The 23,075-nt window shown below is 33.1% G+C and overlaps 1 protein-coding gene across 1 annotated transcript in view; it reads right to left on the bottom strand.

The window, feature by feature from the left end:
• ed (hemicentin protein echinoid) overlaps positions 1-6,220 on the bottom strand; it is a 263,620-nt gene extending 257,400 nt beyond the window's left edge. The window contains exon 1 of the mRNA XM_023156390.2: positions 5,823-6,220. Coding sequence (XP_023012158.2) covers positions 5,823-5,862 — 40 coding nt within the window. The 5' untranslated portion in view covers positions 5,863-6,220. The remainder of the gene's footprint in view (positions 1-5,822) is intronic.
• Positions 6,221-23,075: the final 16,855 nt, after the last annotated feature.

Here is a 23,075-nt window from a genome sequence, read left to right on the forward strand (position 1 = left end):
GTGAAAAATCAACGTTGTTGGCTGTTTTTTCATGAAAGAGGACATTTATTATCAGATAGAACAATAACCACGTCTTAAAAAATCATTCGATCGGAGAACGAATAAGTAAACAGATTTTTTTCAACATATTCGAAAATAATAAAAGAACTGTATTAAATGGTTTATTACGACACCTGGTATATTAGACGCATTGTTGACATTCTACTAAAAAGTAAATTCAAGGAACTAGATTCATATATCTGATCTAAACGTGACGATGTTCAGGTGGTTGAAAAAAAAAATTAATTATTTGGATAAGTCAGCTCAATAATAAACAGACCATTCAGCATTAAAAAAAAGAAAAAGTAAAAATTGAGCAGATATTGACAAAAAATAAACCTGTAAAAAATGTTTGAATTTTCAACTCTTACAGCTACTCATTCGGGGAATGATTAATTATTATTTAGTTCAATAAAGTAGTACCAGTAACAATTTTTCCGCTCTACATATTTGATATTCGACCAATTTCTCGAAATAGGGCCGGATATTTTCCAAATATTTTTAGAATAATGACAGTGAAATTACTTCGAGTCTGATTTGTCGCCTTAGTTGCAAATTTGCAAGCAGATGAGACCAATCACCGACAGTCGGTACGAATACATCTTTCCCTAATTTCATTCGTCTTATAACAACCTTTGTGTATTCCCGACCCTTCGTCATCAAAACTTGAAATAAATTTCGAAAATATCGTCAAGTTTTCAATAAACCCTGCTTGAAGACATACACCTCCGGTTGAAACATTAGATTGTATCGTACTCCTTCCGAAGAACCTACGCAAGAGCATATTCTCATGTCCTTCTTGAAAATAAGCAGCTATTTTCTTTGCCAGCCTTCATAGAACTTCATCGGTTTAACGTTTTTGGGAAATTCGTCGGGAGATTACAAAGTAAAATTCAAAGCGAGCACGCAAGTTTTACCACCCAATCACGGTCTAGTAAAATAATATCGTGGGTGATGTTTGACATTATAAGAGACTTAAATGTATAACAACTGCGTTATCTGCACGTTCAAACACAAATCTCTCTTGACAGAATGCATTTATAGAAGCGTTTTATCGCAACTGCTGCTTCCTTATCTAAAGTCAACAGATTGATGTTACCTTACCTGTGAAGACTTGTAATATAATTCATGAAAAAATATATTTCTTTTCATGATAATTAATATCAAGAAGTTTGAAGTGTTGAGGTAAAACAGAGGTATTTTGTTTGAAACTTATTTAAGTAATACTTGAAACAGGTTTACCCAGCTTCAAAAAATAAAAAAACAGAATAAAAAATTCCATAAAAACCATAAAGAAAAAACTTCAGTGTCGAGTACAGTAAGTATATATAGGTTGACTTTCAGTTCTTGCCCAAAAATATAAGCCAAATGAGGAACAACTTTTCCCACAGAGTAAATGAACATAGCAGTAGTTTCTTGAATGTGACCAACTCGACATTTGTAAAGCATCTTTTGATAGATGGCCATGAGTTTACTACGACTATGCAAGAGAAATGATTGAAACTCAATCTTCTGGAATACTGAAAATCGATGAATTCAAGTATCAGGAACATCTACTCACTGACCAAAAAAAATTGAACTTTATCAATTTTGTTTTCTATTGTTGACTTGTTGAACAGTTGATACGTAAGCATCGGTAACTTTATTCAAATGATGAATGGACTGACTCGTTACTTGATGAAAATTAATAACACTGTCCATGATAATGACTTTATAATTTTTACAAAAGTTTTTATTTCCAGACACGTTTGTTCATGTTCAAATGAGTTCATTTGTAGAATTTCTTTCCTAATTTTCAAAATGATATAATAATTCATATAAAGCACCGAGTAGGTAGAATTTAGTTAGACACGTGCTTGAGCCTCAGGAAACTGCTGAAGAAATTTGCACGTTAGTGAAAACGGGTTTCCACCAAAGGGAAAAAATCACAACAAAACAGCAAAAAGAAACATTTTGAAAACTTTGTGTCGCGGGTCACTGTTTTTTTCAACAACGAAATGTCCCATCGGTAGGCGGAAAGATCTAAACGTTTCTGTTTTTTGTTCGTGTTTTTGTGAACAGAGTTCGCTATATAATCGCCGACAATAACAAGCAACTATTCAGTTCACTATTTTGTTTATATTACTTTATTTAAAGTGGTTATTTGTGATGTGTGTAAAATTCGATGATCTCAGTTCTCCATTCATTCCTAGATCATCATTTTGTCAAATCTGTCATAATTTTATCTGTTCCATAATCTATTCGTCTTCTTGACAATGATCTAATCCAATATCTCGATTTCTTTGGCTTTCGCTCAAAATATACTATTACAAAAAAAACCGCGCGGGAGGTTATAAAAATATCGTCTTTGAGAAAGGTCATGATTAAAACTGCAGTGGAAACGACAAAAAACATGTCCCAAGAAAACACGCGACTCAGACTAATTCTTGTCTGTTTGCTGGAACTCAAGTTTCAAGTTTGGTTTCAAAACTAAAACAAGTTTTTTTGTTTCTGTTTTTGAAAACAAAACTAGTCGCAAGCGAGTCCGTGTGCTGGAGATCCACCTTAAAACAAAACATTTTAGAATGAAAAATCAATGAATAATCAAATAGCCAGAACATATAAATATGTTGATGGAGTCCCAAAATACGTTTGTAGGCCTTATATAGGGTCTGGAACTTTACATATAATTATTTTTCCACAGACTTCTGTTAACTTTTGTAGGCGAGATCATTGCCTGGTTCACAACCAATCGACAGTATCTTGATTCCTCCAAAACGTATATATTGTTTCGACTTCACGAAACCATTCTTAATTTCAAGACTGCAACAATACGGAATAAAATTTTGAGATAGACAAACCAAACGTCAATCCGTATTCACAATACAGAAAAAACACCGAAAGACGACCGAAATATTAGAATAACCTAATCATAAAAGCCGAAGTGGAAATGGTATTCATGAATGTTTAAGCTCTCGAACCTCATGCAGAAATGCATTCAAAAACCTGGAAAAATCAACCTTACCCTCCCCAAGATTGTTTCTAAACATGAGTATAACACTAGACACAAATATAACTTTATTGTACCTACCTTTCTGAAACTCAAAATGCCCCAAACTTCAGGGCTCCAAAAATATTCAATTCGATTCCAGAAAACATAAAAAAGAGCGGTTCAATATCCATTTTCAAACAAAAACTTAAAGATTGTCTAGTGCAAAATTGCTTTTACTTCTTAGAACAGTTTTTTGAAAATCAATTCTGAGGGATTTTATTTTTCTTTCTAAGTAGTTATTTGCTTTTAACTATCTGTTAATTATAATTATTTTTGTTTTTATGAGGTGTTTGCCATTCGTTTGTTGATGGTATATTCATTTCGTATCAAACCCTTTGTATGACTTTTTCCATACAGCCTGTACTGTTTCCAGGAAATAAAATCATGTTCTATACTAAAAAAACATGAAACACAATATTTTTCAAAATAAATCATTGTAATTTGAAAAGACATGAATGAACATATAACAGTAAATTCCACCCTTGGGTAGACAAAATTAAATGGCTCGATCCAAAATTATGACCAGTTTTACTTTTGCAAAAATAATTCAAATATATTCAAACACTACCATATGAGTTAAAAGCAATTCTATGTATTTTATACTTATATTTTCTTCATGACCTGATGTAGAATTGAAACCAAGTTCATATCAGACTAATTACTTATACTTATTGAAATTTTCATTCAATTTCGTTACTTGCTCAATTTCTTGGAGGTAAACAGGAAACCTTATTCGCAAAAAAGGAAAAAGTTCCCAAGCTTTGAACGTCCGTATGAAAAACAACCCTTTAAACACGAAAGTAATCAAGGAAAAACAAATTAAAGAAAATTTCTAATTATAGGTTCTAAAGGAAAGTCTGAGGAACGAACGAGGAAGCCTTAAATAAATAAAAGATTCTCTCAATCAATTAGAAGTATAGGTTATTTGATCTTTGTTAAAATAGGATCCGGTTGAAAAAAAATGTTGGGAATGGGAAGAAAAAAATGAATAAGTCAAAAGAAAATCGAAGGTAGTATAGATAGAAAAATTAACGTCCTTTTCAGGAATTCAGGAAGGAATCAAATGGTAGGAACAACAGGATTTTTAGAAAAAAAAAAGGAAATTTTGTTTGGTGTTCTACAAGGATCAGTTTTGGTTCCCATCTTATTCTTATTATATGTCAATGACATTGCAAATTTGAGCATTTGACCCAGTGTTGAACAGTCAATTTTGTTTCACTAAGTAATATACCGACATAAGAGGAATTTTCTTTCACTGAATGTATTACTCACTAAATACAAAAAAAAGATAGTAGGTATCATTTATTATAACCGATGCAAACACGGTATACACACAAATAAATACAGGTGAAAGATATCCGAAAATTGGGTTATTATTAGTGTATTTCATATTTCAATCCATAACAATAAGTTTCTTCTCAAATGGCTTGACAAAAACTTACGAGTGTTACAGGAATCTCGCCGTAATTTGAATTCTTTAGATGATTCTGTTTGATCTTTCTATTCTTTTATACCTAGGTATCTTATAACGTTTCCTTATTTGGGGATTTGGGATAACAAAAATAGTTTAAAAGACTTGAAGTTTACTGAATGTATTTGACGATTAATATTTGGTGAATACTGTGTTAAAAAATGTCTTTTTCCGTTCACCATCTGTCGTCTCTTCACGAAGTCGAAACTTTCGCGAGCCAAGGATTAAGGAGGTCTTACATTTTAACATAGCTACTACAGTTCTAGCTATAAAACAATAACTATTATAAGGCTGCTTCTATTACTCAGAAAGGTAAACAAAAATAATTAAAGTAAATATAAATCAATTAACTACTGAAAAGGAAAAACGAATCTAGAGAAACTCATTATTGAATAAATTTAGTAGCATTCTAAGTAGCAATGAAAAAGGTGACCAGAAAGATGAACTGAGTATATGCACTGAAGAAAGAAAGAACTATGAGAAAACACTCAAACTGAAGGTGATTGAGAAAGAGTTGATGTCTTATTCTGAAATATCTAAAAGAATGAAAACTTCAATAATGGGTAAAAAATAAAGAGAAATATTGTTCTGAACCTCTCTGAAATATAAAAGGATTGAGATATTTTTGTCAGGGCTGATGTAGGCCCCATTTAGCTTCGAAAATAGGAACAATGGCACCTAAACTACCGAGAAAGCAAATCTACTACGACCACTATTAGCTACTCATATATTTTCATAAATGAGGAGCATTTAATTTACAGTCTCAGTGCAGACTTACAAAGTAACTTACCTACTTCAACATTTTAGGGCAAAACTTCGGGCAAAACAAAATATAAAAAGACCAAAATCCAAAACTCGAAGACTATCCACGTACACCTCTCATTTCAAGTGTAAAATTAAGAGAAAGTTAAGGTAAATCAAAAATGTTCCAAGGATTAGATACAAACAGATCATTTTTTTTATTCATTTGCTCGAACACACAGTCGAAAGGTAAATGTCAGGAAAATGTATATCCTCCAACATTTAATCGGATTAACTAAAGGGCATCTTGCAAAATTAGGCAAATTTTCAAAGAAGGCCCTTTTAGATGAGCATTGTTCAACAACTCCGATACGAGATTATCGGTGATCCTGAATAATTTAATCCTTTACCGCTTGACCGGGAAAATGTCAGGTAGTATATAAAATCACTCGATAATAATTACTGTTGCTGAATACAGCCGGCGGCGTATGAAACCGTTGAAATGCCAAGAAAATTAGATTAACAGAACATGCAACATACCTAGTAGGAAAATCAGCGTCACTTTTGTGCAGAGACCCATCGTTTTTGTTGTGAAAGTTCGTCAAGTTCGTAAAAATTCCAATACACGCACTCCACAGTTTAAATCCTCATTGTTGGTGGTTGTCCTCGAAAACAAAACAAAAAAACATAACACAATTTCACCTTATTTCAACCATCACTTGATATAATTTCCACTCGTAATCCCTTAAACATCCTACAATTGCATAAATAATCCAGATTTCACTGTTCAGCTTCGAGGATCTTACACATTCACGAAACTGACGCGCGAGAAACTGTGTGACGTCAACCACCACTCTTCATAACAGCGTGCAGAGGAATGAGCGGCAAGCAAGAGTTCAAAGTTTTCGACCGTTACTGCGAACTACTGCAGCGACCTCAAACGTGAGAAGAGGTAGACTTTCGCACCTGGTTTACGTTGAGAAGAAATAAAATAAATGCGACAATCAACAAGCGCGGCCGACTTGGACATGTAAAATGGTAAAATGGTCATAGGAAAGGAAAGAGATGGAAAAACGCTGGCGCTGGCGAATTGGATGGCTATTAGCCTCACTGAAATCACAGTAAGATTCGTAGATGGGTAAAAAGAGAAGTGTTTCCTTCATTTTTGGATTTGTCATGACGGGGACACAGAAAATCGTTTGTTAATTTACAGACTTTCTCAAATCAGTAGCGTTACGGTTCACAATTTGAGGTATACATTTGAAATAATGCTTTATTCATCGTTAAAACAATGTTTAACTAGAAAAAGTGGATTGAGTTGAATCTGAACATGTCATCTTGTGAACCGTTTTGCTGCAAAACAGGGCGATTTTAATCATCATTAATTCATCATCTACAAATGAACAAAAATAGATTGCTTATAATCAATTTCTCAATCAATCATCAATATGTATTGCTTATTTTTAATATTTAATATTTAATAATTTCCACTTTAAAATTTATATTGTTCGCGAGACAATCTGAACACAAAGAAAACTCTTTGTCTATTTTGAATTGTAGATTGTAACATACCAATTACCTACTTTTTTTTCTATTTTCGCAGATCTGGAATTTCTCTGAGCAGTCTGCAGTCTATGCAGTCCATACTGTCTTGTTTTGATTATTTTTATTCATTTTACAGTTAAGTATACAAATTGATATCAACCGGGAATTATTCCTCTTTTGTTCTGTCATAAAGTTGTTTTTCATAGTGATTAACGTAAAGTGAAAAGTGAGGTACAGACAGAGATATCTAATTTTATTAATGTCATACTTGGAATAGGTGGGCTCCCCTGTGTATGAAGGGAAGGATGTAACAGGTGGTAGTATTGTCTGAACTTTGAATCAATATCGATTCTATGTGCAAAGGATGAAATTTTAAAAGGATCTTTTCTGTGCCTGGCTTCAGATAGTGAAAACGTAGTGATGATTTATGATAAATAATAATACGAATTTATTTCAATTTCAACTAATCGAAGAGTCATTAGGATATTTTTACAAGTTTTTTGTATTATAGCTTCGGCAGGTAGAATCATCAAAATCATAAATAGGCAAAGTCGTCAAAATCGATACAAAAAAAGAGTGTGCGCAAGAAAGAAGTTATACTTCTTTGGGCTAACAAGATGGACATCTTTCTAGAAATTTTTCTAAAAATGTTATCCTTCGCGTTATCCCCAGTTTATAGAGAACACAACACTGATAATAGAAAAAGTATTTGATACATTGAAAGTAACGCACCAGTTAAATAATTTTTCCCTGATTTATTTGTTCATTCGTTCAAACTTATTTATGTGTTCCAAATATTTATTAAACTTTATTTTGGTACTATTGTCATGTTGTCCTGTATATGGGACAGCCTGACGATAAATTTTATTATTTGAAATTTCAAGATTAGGAAAGAAACATACAATTCAATTTATTATTTGGAATTATTTTATTTCTTTCAGACTTCAATAGTTGTTATTTGTAGGTATCTATTATTAATTTATCAATTCATTTGAACACTTATTACATATTAAATAATAATGTAAAAATGTTTTTAGATTACGATGTAAATAAATAATGCATACCACCGTCAACTAACCTCAAATTCAAAAAGTGAAACCACTTTTATCACTAATAATCACAGTGAATTATCTTCAACTTGATACATTGTAAAGTATCAGTTACAACGATATATTATTTTAAAAATATATATTTATCTATATTTATATACAGGGTGAGTCAGAATAAGACCGAAAAACTCCGACTACAGATTCCTCACCTCATTTTGAGATGAAAAGCTCCCATCAAGGTATGTGCTAAAATGCATCCCCTGTGAAATACAGGGTGTAAAAGGTACGAGAAAAAATTATATTTTTTTTTCTCTATAACTCCTGGAGGAAAAAATTTCAAACTCGGTGCATCAATCAATGTTCATCAACGTGATAACTTGAAGTTAAAATTTTTAATTTTCGTAAATCAGTGGCGTAGTTACGGTGGTATGTGGTTATATTTTCTCTCATATTTTCTTTGTAGAACTGAATTGACAAATGAGCATTTCACATCAGTTAGGCTCATCGATACTCAACCTAGAAGTCATAACATTCCATTTGCCTGTAAGAAATAATTGTCAATCTTCTGAACATTTATTAATGTTGGGAGTATTCATAACATAGTACAGATAAGTCAGAATGAGACCGGCAAACTCTTTTTTTTAAAAGCTTTTATTTAACTTGACTTGTATGTATGTTAACAAATCTTGCAAGTTTAATTTGACCCACTTCCCAGTATCCGAGTGACCTGAAATTTTGCATCCTGGTCCAGAACCGATGACAATGCATGTTAATCATAAACGTGACCTGATGCTGCTGCCAGGATCGGCTCTGTACGAGAGATCTCCTCAGCGGTAAATAGCACGGACACAAAAGTTTGTATACGCATTCGTTTATGATAGGCAGTTGGTGGGCCCACCATGAAATAGATGCCACATCCAGGGTTGGCTTCAATAAAAAAATATATTTTTTTTTCTGTTGAAGGACTCTCCGTTTTATAGATGGACTTTTGTATCGATCGATAAATATCGATTGAAACTAAAAAATATAAAATACAATAATAATAAAAAACTTTTAACTTAAGAAAACTCAAAGTGGCAGCATTGCCTCCAGCAAGAAAACTGTGCCGGACGAAGCTGTGCCGGACGAAGCTTTTGTGCTAGCTAAGAACTATCATGGTCTCACTGTTCAACATGTGATTCTTAACACGGGTTGGACAATAGGAAGTGAAATTCGATCGTCCGGTCTCGCGGCTCGAACCACCGGTTGACACAGCGGTAGATTGAGCGAAAGGAGCAAACCATCCACGTCAACCCAACCGGCCACTATCCTACATAATATTTTGTTTTGTTGTTCTTATTAAAAAAAAGTTCAACAGTAGTCAGTTCTGAAAATAAATAGTTTTTGGAAGGTACTTTGAGAATTCAATTGCCAATGAACCCAATTTTATTTGCTCCGATTTCAGAGAGTATTCGTTAAATGCGGGGTAGCTCAAGGATCTGGCATATATCGATTGAAGGCAAATTCACAAGTTTTGCTGACGACACGTCTATACTTTGGCATGGAAGAAACACTGATGCACAAAAAATTAGGGTAGAGCATGATATAGGCAAAGTTAAACAATGATGTGATGGCAATTTATTATATTTCAATATACCCAAGACTAATATAATGTCCTTTGTATGTATCCTTGACCATATAATTCTTGAAGAACATATTCCAAATTAAAATTCGGAACGCATATTAGTATACAACGCAAAAAATTATCCTCAAGTTGTTATGCGATAAGGTCTATCTCTAACTCTTTGGACAGTCACTCTGCTAGAAAAGCATACTTTGCACTTTTCGAATCCCACTTGCGGTACGGAGTTTGTTTCTGGGGGGCAGCTGTCTAAACTTTATGAGTCAAGTTCGGATGACTTCGCTTATAATTGCAACTTATAAATTTTTTCATCACAGACTTTTACCATAGACTTTTTGAAGTGTGCTTGAGCCATATTAATATCTTATTTCAATTCTTAATCTTTATTTTGATGTTTCAGATTGTTTTAGTTCTTAAGCCTGATTTGTCAACAAAACCTCAATTTTTATGACAATAAAGCATTTCTGACTCTGACTATTCGTTACACCAGGTAGGTGTCTTTGTCGACAAACGAACAGTCCCGTTAGAAATAAGGAACTGAAAAACAGCTTTTGAAATCACAAAATCATGTCACAATAGTCTTATCAAACTTTTATTTTCGAAATTCCATTGATAGGACTATAAATTGAGGGAAACGTGAAGAGGTGAGAAAGAAATCTATTTAGCTTGCTCTATGATCTACTGAAAATGTTTACTTGAATTCCATTGATATATTCGGATCTCCTGGGAACTCATGTCTGAAGGTAATTCTAGAACATGTTCCATGTGTCAGTGTTTCGATATGATGCCACCTCCACTCTCTATTTCTCCAGCAAATTGATGTTATGATGTTGAATTTCAAAGACAGTTTCAGGAAAGACAGCAACACGGAAACCTTTTATCTCTTTATGAAATTGCCACTGAAAACATTCCTAGCAGCCGTGGTCTGTTCCTCTCATGGTTTCAACTTTCATTCATCAATCCATAATGAAAAATTCAATGAAGTTATTCCGTATTATACACAGTGAGCACGTAAAGGTTCGAACAAATTCATTAGAAGCTCGATATGACCATTAGGGCAAAAAAAGCCCAGACTTGAGTTTCGTTTTCAGTTGGCATTTGTTGATCAACGCATATTTTGGATAACATCTTCGCTGTTCGAGTTATGACGTCATTATCATTTTCTTATATGACAATACTTAAAATGACAGTAAACAAACTGATACACTGCTACACGTATGAATTGAAACAGGAGATAAACAATTTGAAGAAAACTAATATCGACCTTGTTAGACTGCTGAAGACGGATTTACACCAAACGGACTCGCTTGCGACTAGTTTCGATTTCAATAACAGAAACAAAACTTGATTTAGTTTCGAAATCAAACTTGAAATTCGAATTCCACGTCGGAGTAGCGTGTTTGGTTGTGAAATATTTTCTATAATTTCTCTAGTCTATGTTTCCACAATAGGGTGCGATTTTTTCCTGATCGAATCTTTGAGCGGAAGGAGCGAAAGCGAAAAAAAAATATACTACACGAGATGCCTCTTTTTAAGTAAAAAAGCGGTGCTTTTGCGAAAGTATATGTAGGCTCTTGGTGGAATCAAATGTGTCAAATCTCTAGAACACTTCACGTGAAATTATCTATAAAAGAGACATATCTCTTATCTTTCTTCGATGTTCCAGGCTATCAAGGTTACACGCAATGTTCGCGTCTCCAATCAGGCGGATGGCACTTTTCTGAATGGAATCCAGCAGCATCAGGGTATGTTTGGGGGCGGAGCTCCATACAGGACAACAATAGTCCAAAGAAGGTCTGATCTGAGCTTTATAAAGCATCGGAAGTTGCTTAAGTGTGTACAGTTTTCTGGTGCGGAACAGTGTTCCAAGCTTTTGAGAAGCAGCCTTTGCAATTCCAGCGTCATGACTGTCCAAGACATATTGGTGTCCATTTTAACCTCAAACAAACTTATTGAAGCAGAAAGCGGAATGGTCTGACCTGATTCTATTTTGGAGAAAACCAATGGTTGGGTTTTCGTAGCCTTCAATTGAACCTGGTTACTTTCACCCTATTCGAAATCACTTTCAGATATAATAATAATAATAATAATAATTTTTTTTTGACTTTCCGATTGAAGTATTAATATAATTCATTTAGACAATATATGAATAAAACTAAGACAAAACAAGAACTTATGAAGCAGTGAACTGCTTGGGTGTAAGGAAGGGTATATAACAATAATAATAATAATAAAAAGGTTTATACATGAATTTTTACAAAATATATTTCACAAATACACATTAATACAACATAAAGATACAGCATATAAATAGGTAGGTATATAATGAAAGTAGGTATATAATAAAATTGATTTGTGAATAAACAAGTGCAAAATCACTGAAGCAGTAATTAGGCTGCATGTGCGTGATATTCAAACTACTAAAAATAGACTTTGTCACAATAGTGTGTTTGGCATCATAGTTGGTAGGTATAAGTATATTGTCATATTCGGTATATTGTCGCAATCATGTGTTTGGGTCATATTTGATATATTGTCACTTTCAATTTGCTCATTTTCCATTATCCACAACTTAAGCTTACTTTTATAATAATGAAAGCTTGAAATATGTTTAAGGTATTCTGGTATCAACGACCATAATCTGGGCGTGACATAATTGCGTTCCTTTGACCAATTGTTTTTTCACTTGAAGGAAAAAACAGTTCACATATCTTCTCGTATTGTGAGTTTGTTTAAAATACTTCAGTATTTTTTTAACGGAAAACCAGATTTTAAACAATTTTTTTTTAATACAAGAATACGTTGATCTTTTCTATGAAACAGTCTCTCACATCACCCCATCCCAAAATTCCATATGTTAATTGTTTCGGATCTTAAAATGATTTCAAATATTTGAATTTTGGAAGTATTCCTCGTATTTTATTCGACAGATGCTTCATTTGAAGGTCCCATCTGAAATGCCGATCTATCATTATTCCAAGATATTTTATGGATTGTGTGGCAATCGAAATGAATAGCAACAGAGTGATAGATAACAGCTCTTATTTAGGTTGTGAGTAAGTTTATTGTACTGAAGTCATTTAGCTATGTTAATCTGGCTAATGTATTCATTCAAATTTTTGGGGTTAGTGTTACTGTTTACAAGGTATGTTTATGGTGGGGCCCTGCTTTAGGCTTATGCCTCTTCAGGGTTACAGTTATATATCTTATAATCTATGTTAGTATTGTGTTAGTTTTTCCTTTGTTTGCTCGTTCGGGTGTCCTGGTCCATAGCGGAGGGTTGTTGCTTGGGGGGTGTTGGTTCGTGATGAGCCTGGGGTGGTGTGATCGATAGTTCATGATGTTCTTCAGGGTATTTCAGGGCGTGGATTTTTTGCTATCTGATAGCCATTGGATGTTCCTCTAGGATGTTCTGGATCTGCTCCGGAGGGTCTTCCAGCAGCCCCAGGAGTCTGGCTGGGGGGAACGCGAGCTTTTTCCTTGGTATCCTTCTGGCGCCTCCGCGGGGTTTCCATGGGGAAGTCAGGGTGGTAATGGCCGCGGTGTTATGGCTTCTCATGGTTCTCAATGCGTATCTGCCCTGGAGTTCCTGAAATCTCAGATTGATAGGTGTAATATCAATTTGGTTATATAAGTCTTAGGAGGGATATCTGAATGGAAGGTTGTGGATATTTCTTATGATTCTTCTCTCGGTTCCTAGTATACTAAGAACCGAGAGACACTGGCGGGCCAAATCCGGCACGCCATTGTCATCAATCCGGCCCACGACAGCCAATGATTTACTGTCATCAATCTGGCCCGCGACAGCCAATGATTACCTAATTGTTGTTACTATTGCTGTGATAAGTTGAAGAAAAAAACACAGAATGATAATTACTCGGTTTTATTTACTTGCAAGGTAAAACTTAACGACAGAAATGATGACAAAGAAAACTTAACTGAAGTATCTAAGTTTAAGCATATTAATAACTAACAAATAATTGAAATGAATCACAGTAAAACAAAAACACTAATGATTAGACTAATAGTGTCGTTTAATGTTATAGTCTTTTAGAACAGTTATGGTTTCATTACAAATTAAATATAGCGCCTTATTACTGGACTCAATCACAAAATACTGAAAATTCCATTTTTTTTGGAATCTGTCGATTTTCCGCTTCTTTTCCATACTAACAAATGACACATAAAAACAATAAGTCAAATCTAAATACTTTTATTGACGGGTGTTACTTTATTTCACAATAGACAATTTCGCTTCCTTCGCCTTTCCTACGCAGACTAACTCGCAGTTGCGCCGCTAGCCTTTTTATATGCAATTATTACTGCCATCTCGAGGTGATCGGAATACACTAGCTAGAACCAGAACTTTCTCGAACCAACGCGGTAATTCCAAATATTTAATTTGGACGGTGGATTGTATTGTAACCGGAGAAGTTAGGAGGATTTTTGGTGAGTGTATCGGTGATGCATAGGATGTGAATATTTTGGATGTGGAAGAGAGCTTTGGTGTGGTGTCTTTTCCTGGAAAGTATTTGGGCGTTTACTGTTCCGAAGCACAGGCGCCCTAGATCATTGCCTGCTTGTGAATTATCCATTCAACTCCGTTATTGATTCGGTAAAAGTGTATTCTACCTTATTGCCAGTAGCCGTGGCGAATAGGGAGTGGCCTAAGATAATTTTGCATAGGTCATTAGTGAGGTAAAGGATTTCTGTTCTCATGGTAGGCATGAGATTGAGGAGGAAAGTGGTCTGGATTTTTATATTTGCTTCAACTTGCCGAGTGACGGGGGTGATCTCGGCAGGGGGAGTGGATTTGTGTTGGACGTTTCACATTCGTGAATGCGTCCAAAAATGCTTACCCCATGGATGAGGCAATGGGTGTATTGCGTCTTATCGGTGATGATAAGGTGAATCAGAGAGGTGGGGCGGTTCTTTGCTCTGGAGGTAATTCTCCAGATTTTGATGAAATCAATTTTTGCGATGCTGAGGAAAGATTCTATTTCTTCCATCGTGATCTCGAGGTGGACTCCCTTGATAACCAGTGACAGATGCGAGATTTGTGGAGCTGTTTGTTGAATGGCTTGGTTGGGTTGGGGGCGCAGGTCGATTACCTTGATAGGGGTGTGTCCTGTTCTCTCTCTGAGAAGCTTTAGCAATATTTCTGGAGTTTTGGAAGAATCTGAGGTTTTAAATAGGACGGTCTTATTGAAGTTCACTTTCAATTCGCTAATGTGTCCCCTGAGGATCTCATTAGTGTTTAGAAGATTGTATAGATCCTTTTGGTTTGCGTAGTTATCGGGGATTTCCCTGATGTTAAATATTTTTTGAGACTGGCTTTCATGTCTGCTGGTAGAGGCTAGCTTATTGGAAGGGGATTCTTCGCGTTCGGGAGAGGAGGCTGAAGACATGCGAGATGAGCTGTTAGATGCAATAGGTTTTTTTGCGTTGAGACGCGTTTGTCTCGTCATTTTGGAAAATAATTGAAAAAGAATTATACGACCTGAGTATTTCCTGGAAATTGGTCCAAGTAATTTGGAATTCCAGGTAGTCGTTGGTCCGTTGGTATTGTTGTACCTAGCCTTTCGGATTAGGCTCTGTCACCCCTATCGAACGAGTATGATTCGAAGAATCAGGGACTCGTCACGCCTGCAGGTAATACGAGATAATCTTCTGGACTTAGGTAGTAGCACTTCACTTAACTTTCCCAATCACTTCTTCACTGCACGAGAGCTAACACAAGAATGTCAGGAAAATTATTCTCTATTATTTCTTGAAGTTCATTTCAAGTGTTTGCTTTTTAAGTAACAACATTATCATCTGCAGAACTAATGATCTCCCCCAAACTATCTATCATAAAAAGACTATTTATGTATAGAATGAAGAGTACTGATCCCAGAACAGACCCTTGCGGAACACCATAAGTTATTTTTCTAGGACTGCTACATACCTCATCAATTCGCACCTGTTGCGTTCGTTCTGACAGATAATCTTTTAATATATCATAGGCGTTTCCTCTAATCCCATAATATTTCAATTTATTTAGTAACTTTTGGTGACTAACTGTATCGAAGGCTTTCGAGAGGTCGAAAAAGATACTTGTTGGTACTGATTTATCTAGGGAATCGTAAATTGATACTGTAAATTTGTAAATAGCATCATCCGTTGATTTTCCCCTCTTGAAAACCAAATTGATTTTCAGACAAAAGGTTGAATTTATTCGGGAAATTTGTGAGTCTGGATTTTAATTGCATGTTCCATCATTTTTGAAATATTGGAAATTAGTGAGATTGGCCTATAATTTCCTATTTTATTTTTTCCCCCACTCTTATATAACGGCTTGACAATAGCATGTTTCAATACCGTTGGAAACTTTCCTATCTGAAAACAATAGTTGATCAGTTTTACCTACAAGTGTTGAAAGTGGCATTTTGTGAGTGGGGATAATTGCAAAACGAGCGTCAGCAAGTGGAGCAAACTCACGAGCAAAATAAAATCACTTTTAACAAATGTATCGTAAAAATTATTTTGTATAACGTTACTGCTGATTATAAAAAAAATTATAGGGTCCATAAGATTTGAACACATGATCTTTGGATTACAAGGAATATATTACAACTACATACGCCAACTCACGTTATTTTAAAGAGGATTATTGGTTAGTGATGAAGGACTTTCTACAGTTGGACTGAATATTATTTCGTCATCGTCAGTAACTTCACAGGGATTCAATATTATCAATAGCACGAACTGCATGTGTGAACTTTTCTAAATGATTTTTTGGTAGGTGTTCTGATTGAAGTGTTTCTATCAAAGAGATTTTCAATAACAGTTGAACAAAAAATAATTTTTAAAGAAATTGATTTCTAGGTAGCCGTGGAAATATCAAGCTAATGACAGTTTGGTGACTTTTATAAGTAATTGATAAATGGTTATTGACGGTGTTTCAAAAAATCGCCAAAAATGAATGCAAATATTGATTATTCAAACGAAGTTCTTATGAAATTATTTATTATACACGGACAGTGTGATCGAATCATTGCCAGAACTTGTAGAAAATTCAACCAAATGTATCCTGAATTAACACCAATGAACGAGAGGAAGTTTGTAAGATGCTATTCGCAGTGCAGAAAAAGATTTAGGTGTATCACATGCTTCAGTACAACGAATTTTGAAAAATCACGGAATCCGTATAAATTTACCAAAGTTCAAGCTCTAAATGCAGAAGACTTCGAACGTAGAATGCATTTTTGTGAATCCCTTTTGATTCATACACAGGAAGATCGGGAATTTTTGTCAAAAATAATTTGGAGTGACGAATCAAAATTTACGAGGGATGGTATTTTCAATAGAAGGAATACACATTTTTGGGCTGATCATAATCCTCATGTTACAAAAGAAATGGGTTTTCAAGAAAAATTAGACCTGAATGTTTTCTGTATTCTGAAGAACAAAAAAATTAGCTTTTTTGTTTATGAAGACACACTGAATGCAGAGGGATATCTCCAAATATTAAGAACGACTGTAACCGATTTTCTTGAAAATTTGCCTTTAGAGAAATATACGAATTCGTGGTTTCAACTGGACGGAGCGCCAGCTCATTCCACCCAGGAAGTTTCCAGGAAACTTGACGAACTCTTCGACGATCGTTGGTTTAGGCGTTTAGGGCCGTGGGATTGGCCACCGAGATCACCCGATCTCACGCCACTTAACTTTTTTTTATGGGGTGTTTTGAAAGAAAGGGTATACAGTACTCCAGTGCCTACCAAAGAAGAATGGCGACGGCGAATAGTGCGGAGTATTGAAGATCTGGATCCCCAGGAAATTGAAAAAGCAACCACAAGTCGCGTACAAAAAAATTTTTAAAGTGTTTAGAATGTAATGGACAACATTTTCAGCGTTTATTGTGAAAACGTGATATTTTGTTTACATTTTTGTTATTTTGAATGATCCTATTCTAAATGTCTGTACTTTCACATGTTTTAGCCCACAAAATCTCACTTTTTACCTAGAAATGACTGATGTTTGGTACAGTTGTTTCCTGGAAATTTTGAGCCATAGTTGAGGAAATTATTTTGTAACCTTACAAACTTCCTCTCGTTCATTGGTGTTAATTCAGGATACATTTGGTTGAATTTTTTACACGTTCTGACAATGATTTCATCACTTCGTTCATTTGTATAATAAATAATTTCATAAGAACATCGTTTGAATAATCGATATTTGCATTCATTTTGGAAGATGATTCGAAACACCGTCGATGACTCTTTATAAATTACTTATAAAAGTAACCGAACTGCTATAAGCTTGATAATTACACTGCTACCTAAATCCAAATTCTAAAAAAAATAATGTTTCTAGAAGAAGCGACTTTATTGAGAAAACTTGACGATTTAGGTATAGGGACATGATATATCATCTTGAAGCATTTTTTACCATCATTCAATTTACCGAGTAATATATAGGGGTTTTCATTTGAAAAAATGAGCTTTCGACTACTTTTATGCACAATGGAAATAATAGTAATTTCAGCACGCCCTGTATGATATGGTGTCGATTTCTTGGTGTTATTTGGATATTTCGAGTTTGTCCAAACTATCAACAAAATAACAACAAAAAAAATAAAGTTGCTAGGACTTTTTGATGGAAGTGGCAACGCCTTACCTGTTCGATAGAACAGGTAAGGAAATGTGAGAGGTGAGATTTTCAGAAAAATCATCCTTTGCGTTTTCCAGAAACGTCTAACCTACCATCGACCGTGAGTCACGCTGTATACTATAATATATATATGGATAATATATATATTTTAAAATTGTTTGTTTGGGAACGATTTCAAGTCATTAAGGTATAGGTTTAGATTAATGGACAAAGTACAGTAGATTCAAATTAGAAATAACTTATTTACATTGAAGGGGTTATATTTTTAGGAATGATTCATTTTCGGGAAAGAAAGTTTTTGGCTTTCTACTACATGTTGATACAAAAAAAAAGATGAGGGAATCTTTCAAAGAAAGGAAGTAACTTCCAAAGAAAATAAGTAACTCTATACATGGATGTGTAGATCATGCTAAGAAGTTTCAGACACAAACTGAAAGAAAGTCCTCCTGAAACAGCTGCTTTCATATAAATATTGAATTACACGAAAGAAAAGAGTTCTTTCGAAACAAATACTTCTATATGAACACTGAATTATACAGAAGATACTTTACTCAGTTTGTATTTCAAACATTCGTTGTGGAATAAAAATCAGATATCATTCACATGAGTTCTACTTTAAATGAATGATAACAAATTGCACTTACATGGAACACTGTCATCCTCACTGGTATACATCGATGTTTGGCCTTAAGACACTTGCCCCAAGGCTCTTCAGTACCAAATTGGATAACATTATAGAAAATATACACAATTCATTCATGATTTACGATTTTTAATGTCACGGAAAAGCTTCATCTGCTTATGTTATCGATGACATGGTTATGACATTTATTATTCCCTCACCCTTTTTTTGTAACAAGATGGAGTATTAGAAAACCAAAAACTTTCTTTCCCAAAAACTTATTTACATTATGAAATTCATATGATAGCACATATACTCGATATAAAGGACTCACAAGATCGTGAAATTGGAAACAATATACGTGGCATAATGGGAAACAGTACTAGTATTCATATTGTTACCGTATTCATATTGTTACATATATAGGGATAAAAATTGTATAAGGAATCGATTACAGTTAATTGAGACATACTTTGTTAGTGACTTAATATAGTAGACTACATATTTAGAAATAATCATCATAATAAAATTCATATTGCATGTATATGATATAGGACACTTAGAAAACTCATTGGTCTAAATATCAAGATGAACATACATGACGCAACAATTTTGGAATTCATGATACTGACTCATTATATCAGTTGAAGAGAGATATATTTGGAAGATTTACTACATTGAAGCTGGAAAAATATCATGTTGATGCACTATTTTTCCAGCTATTTTTGTGTAAACGAAGTGAATAATTCGTCACATAAACTTTCAAAGGATTTGATATTGAAGTTCTCATTTTTATCAGCCACATATTGTTTCAGTGATGCCCATACTAATTATATTGGTTTCAAATCTGGATGATGAGAAGGCAATCTATGTCCCTATTTTCCATAATTTGCGTAAAAAAAGTCACGACTCCCGAAACTGTATCTCGATTATTTATAATTTTTACAGAGCCCTGAAAATAGGGCTCTCGTCACTCTGACATAAAAACAAAAAAATTATTTAAACATATTAAATGTAGATATTAAGGAATGAAAAAATTCATGTAATGTTGGGATACATCAATACACAATAATCCGCAGTCAAAAAAATTTTATCCCAATTTTAACGTTAATTATAAATTTGTTAATCAATAACTTTTTCTGAATTGAAAGTTAATATAAAAATCCCTATAATTAGTAAACTAAAACCCTGGCATTTTTTTCCTTTGGTGAAGTTATCCTTAACAGGCAAAAAATAGATTACAGTTGCCAAAATAAAAAAATTGTTATTTTCTATTTTTTTTATTAACAATTGAAAATTATAATTTCATAAAGAATATATTACAAAATTGTTTTTTTTTCCAATTTTTCATTGTTTCAATGTCTCATGGCTAAAAACTAATTATTGATATTTTTTTTAAATTTTTTACAGCTATTGTTAATAAATTTATTATAAACAAATACATTGTTTACAAGCAATTCGAAAATTTTTTTGCATCATGTTAATTGAAAAAAATCATGTTTTTTAGAAAAAAAAATGCTTTCTTAAAAAAATTTCTTTGTTGCTAAAAAATGCGTTTGTTAATTAACAATCGTTTTTTGCAACTAAATATTAAAATTAAGGAACCATTTTTTTGAATCATAAATTCTATTGTTCTTTAAGGTTTTGGAAAAACTTTTTTTTATTCTTTTTTTAATTGTTTATTTAAAAAAATTGTTATGAACTAATTATTATTTTTTTTCAATACTTTGTTCTATAATAAAAGTAACTATGTTTTTTTTATTTATTCTATTTTTCATAAAACTTTTAATATTGTGATACCTTTTTCATTCGCTCCTTCGCTTTAAATAATTATATAATTATAATAACTTTAAAACTATTGCAGTTATGACAAATATGCTTCAAGTCTTTTTTGTTCATTATGAATTTATTGACAATTTAAGCCTTTTACTAAAGTTGTGAGCATCGGAAATTCAAAGAAGGTTAACGAGTAAACTCATTAAAATTGAATTAACAGAATGACTGATTGCTTCATTTAATTTTCTTAAACTCCATACAAATATGACAGTAAGTGAATGTTAATGATCCTACAACTACTAAAACTGCAAGTAATAAAATCCTCATGATTTATTGTTAAATGACACGAAGTTTATGCTGAAAAGACTTGAATATTTTTCATTTTTTAATAAATAACGATCAATAATTAAATAAATAATAGGACTTCAACTTTACTAAAGGTTCAAATTGTTAATGAGTTCATAATGAACAAAAAAGACTTGAAGCATATTTATCATGACTGCAATAGTTTGAAATTATAAAAGCGAAGGAGCGAATGAAAAAGACAAGTATCAAGGTATCACAATATTAAAAGTTTTATAAAAAATAGAATAAATTTTTAAAAATCACATAGGTACTTATATTATAGAACAAAGTATTGAAAAAAAAAATAAAAAAAATTATTTGTTTCTAACAATTTTTTTTAAATAAACAATTGAAAAAAGAATAAAGAAAAAAGTTTTTTCAAAATCTTAAAGAACAATAGAATTTATGTTTTGAAAAAAAACGGTTCCTTAATTTTAATATTTAGTTGCAAAAAACGATTGTTAATTAACAAACGCATTTTTTAGCAACAAAGAAATTTTTTTAAGTAATTTTTTTTTTTCTAAAAATCATGATTTTTTTCCATTAACATAATGCGAAAAAAAAATTTTCGAATTGCTTATAATCAATGTATTTGTTTATAATAAATGTATTAACAATAGCTGCAAAAAATTAATAAAATATATTAATTATTAGTTTTTAGCCATCAGACATTGGAACAATAAAAAATTAGGGAAAAAAAATTGTAATGGTATTTGTATAAAATTATAATTTTCAATTGACAATAAAAAAATAGAAAATAACAATTTTTTTATTTTGGCAACGGTAATCTATTTTTCTGCCTATTAAGGATAACTTCACCAATGGAAAAAACTGCCAGGGTTTTAGTTTAATAATTATAGGGATTTTTATATTAACTTTCAATTCAGAAAAAGTTATTAATTAACAAATTTATAATTGACGTTAAAATTGGGATAAAAATTTTTTGACTGCGTATTAGTGTTTATTGATGTATCCCAACATCACATGAATTTTTTCATTCCTTAATATTTACATTTAATATGTTTAAATAATTTTTTTTGTTTTTATGTCAGAGTGACGAAAGGCGCGCGGAAGCCGGACTACCCGCTTTTGGTTCTATTTTCAGGGCTCTGTAAAAATTATAAATAATCGAGATACAGTTTCGGGAGTCGAGACTTTTTTTACGAAAATTCATTGATCTTTTCAAATCTTTTTTTAAATTTCCAAATTTTTGAAAATTTTCCGAGATATTAAGAAAAAACTAAAGCCCCATTTTTTTTTCACTTAATTGTTTATTACTTTTGTAATTTTTATCGGCGCGTTTTCGGACTCCTACTCAAACTTTCTAGGCAAAAATACAAATCGAATGACACCTTGGTCGTAATTTTTGGACAGGGCTGCAAAATGTTACAAAAAAAAGTTCATGTGAACTAGACTATAGGTACTATACTTCACCGAAGGGGACACTACAAGATTGTCGTTGAGACTGAACTCCCATCGTCTTTAAGGGTTTTCTAGCACGCGCATCTTAGGGAAGGTCCTGAGCCAAGACTTTGAAGTCGGTTTCCTAGTTTTGACAAACTGTATCTATGTATTTTTGTTATTATTTATTGATGTTTCATGTTTGTGTGAATTTCGTCAATGAATTCATTTAACAACACATGCGATTTATTGCGCACACTGTATTCCAAAATAATTAATCCTTCACTGAAGAACATTTTATTTCGTCACTTTACCGATCGATAAAAGACATAATAAGCATCATCAGTCTGTAACGTGGTGTTCATTACCTAGATATTTCATTCCGTCGAATATTGGATCGTTTCATTCTCTCATAAAGATTTCATCCTTCTACTATCAATTTCGCTCAGTAACGGCACATACCAATATTGATTGGTTGGTTTTATTCTGTTTGACGTTCTGGTGTGACATGATGAAAAGTGAAACAAGAATTAAAATTATAATTGCAACAGATATACTGACAGCTTTGTACGAGGAAAATGTGAAAATACAAAGAATAATGGATGGAATTTTTAAAGGCCGATTTCCACTTGCGACTAGTTTCGTTCTCAGAAACAGAAACTGAAAACTTGTTTTAGTTTCGAAAACAAATTCGAAACTTGAAGTCTACCACACCAAAAAATTGTTTGAGTGGCGTGTGCTGTGAATTTTTTTTGTCTTTTCCACTACACGTACAGTTT

Source organism: Leptinotarsa decemlineata, unplaced genomic scaffold, assembly GCF_025532065.1.
Source record: "Leptinotarsa decemlineata unplaced genomic scaffold, Ldec_3_MD MMD2_tig00026294_RagTag_RagTag, whole genome shotgun sequence".
NCBI lineage: Eukaryota > Metazoa > Arthropoda > Insecta > Coleoptera > Chrysomelidae > Leptinotarsa > Leptinotarsa decemlineata.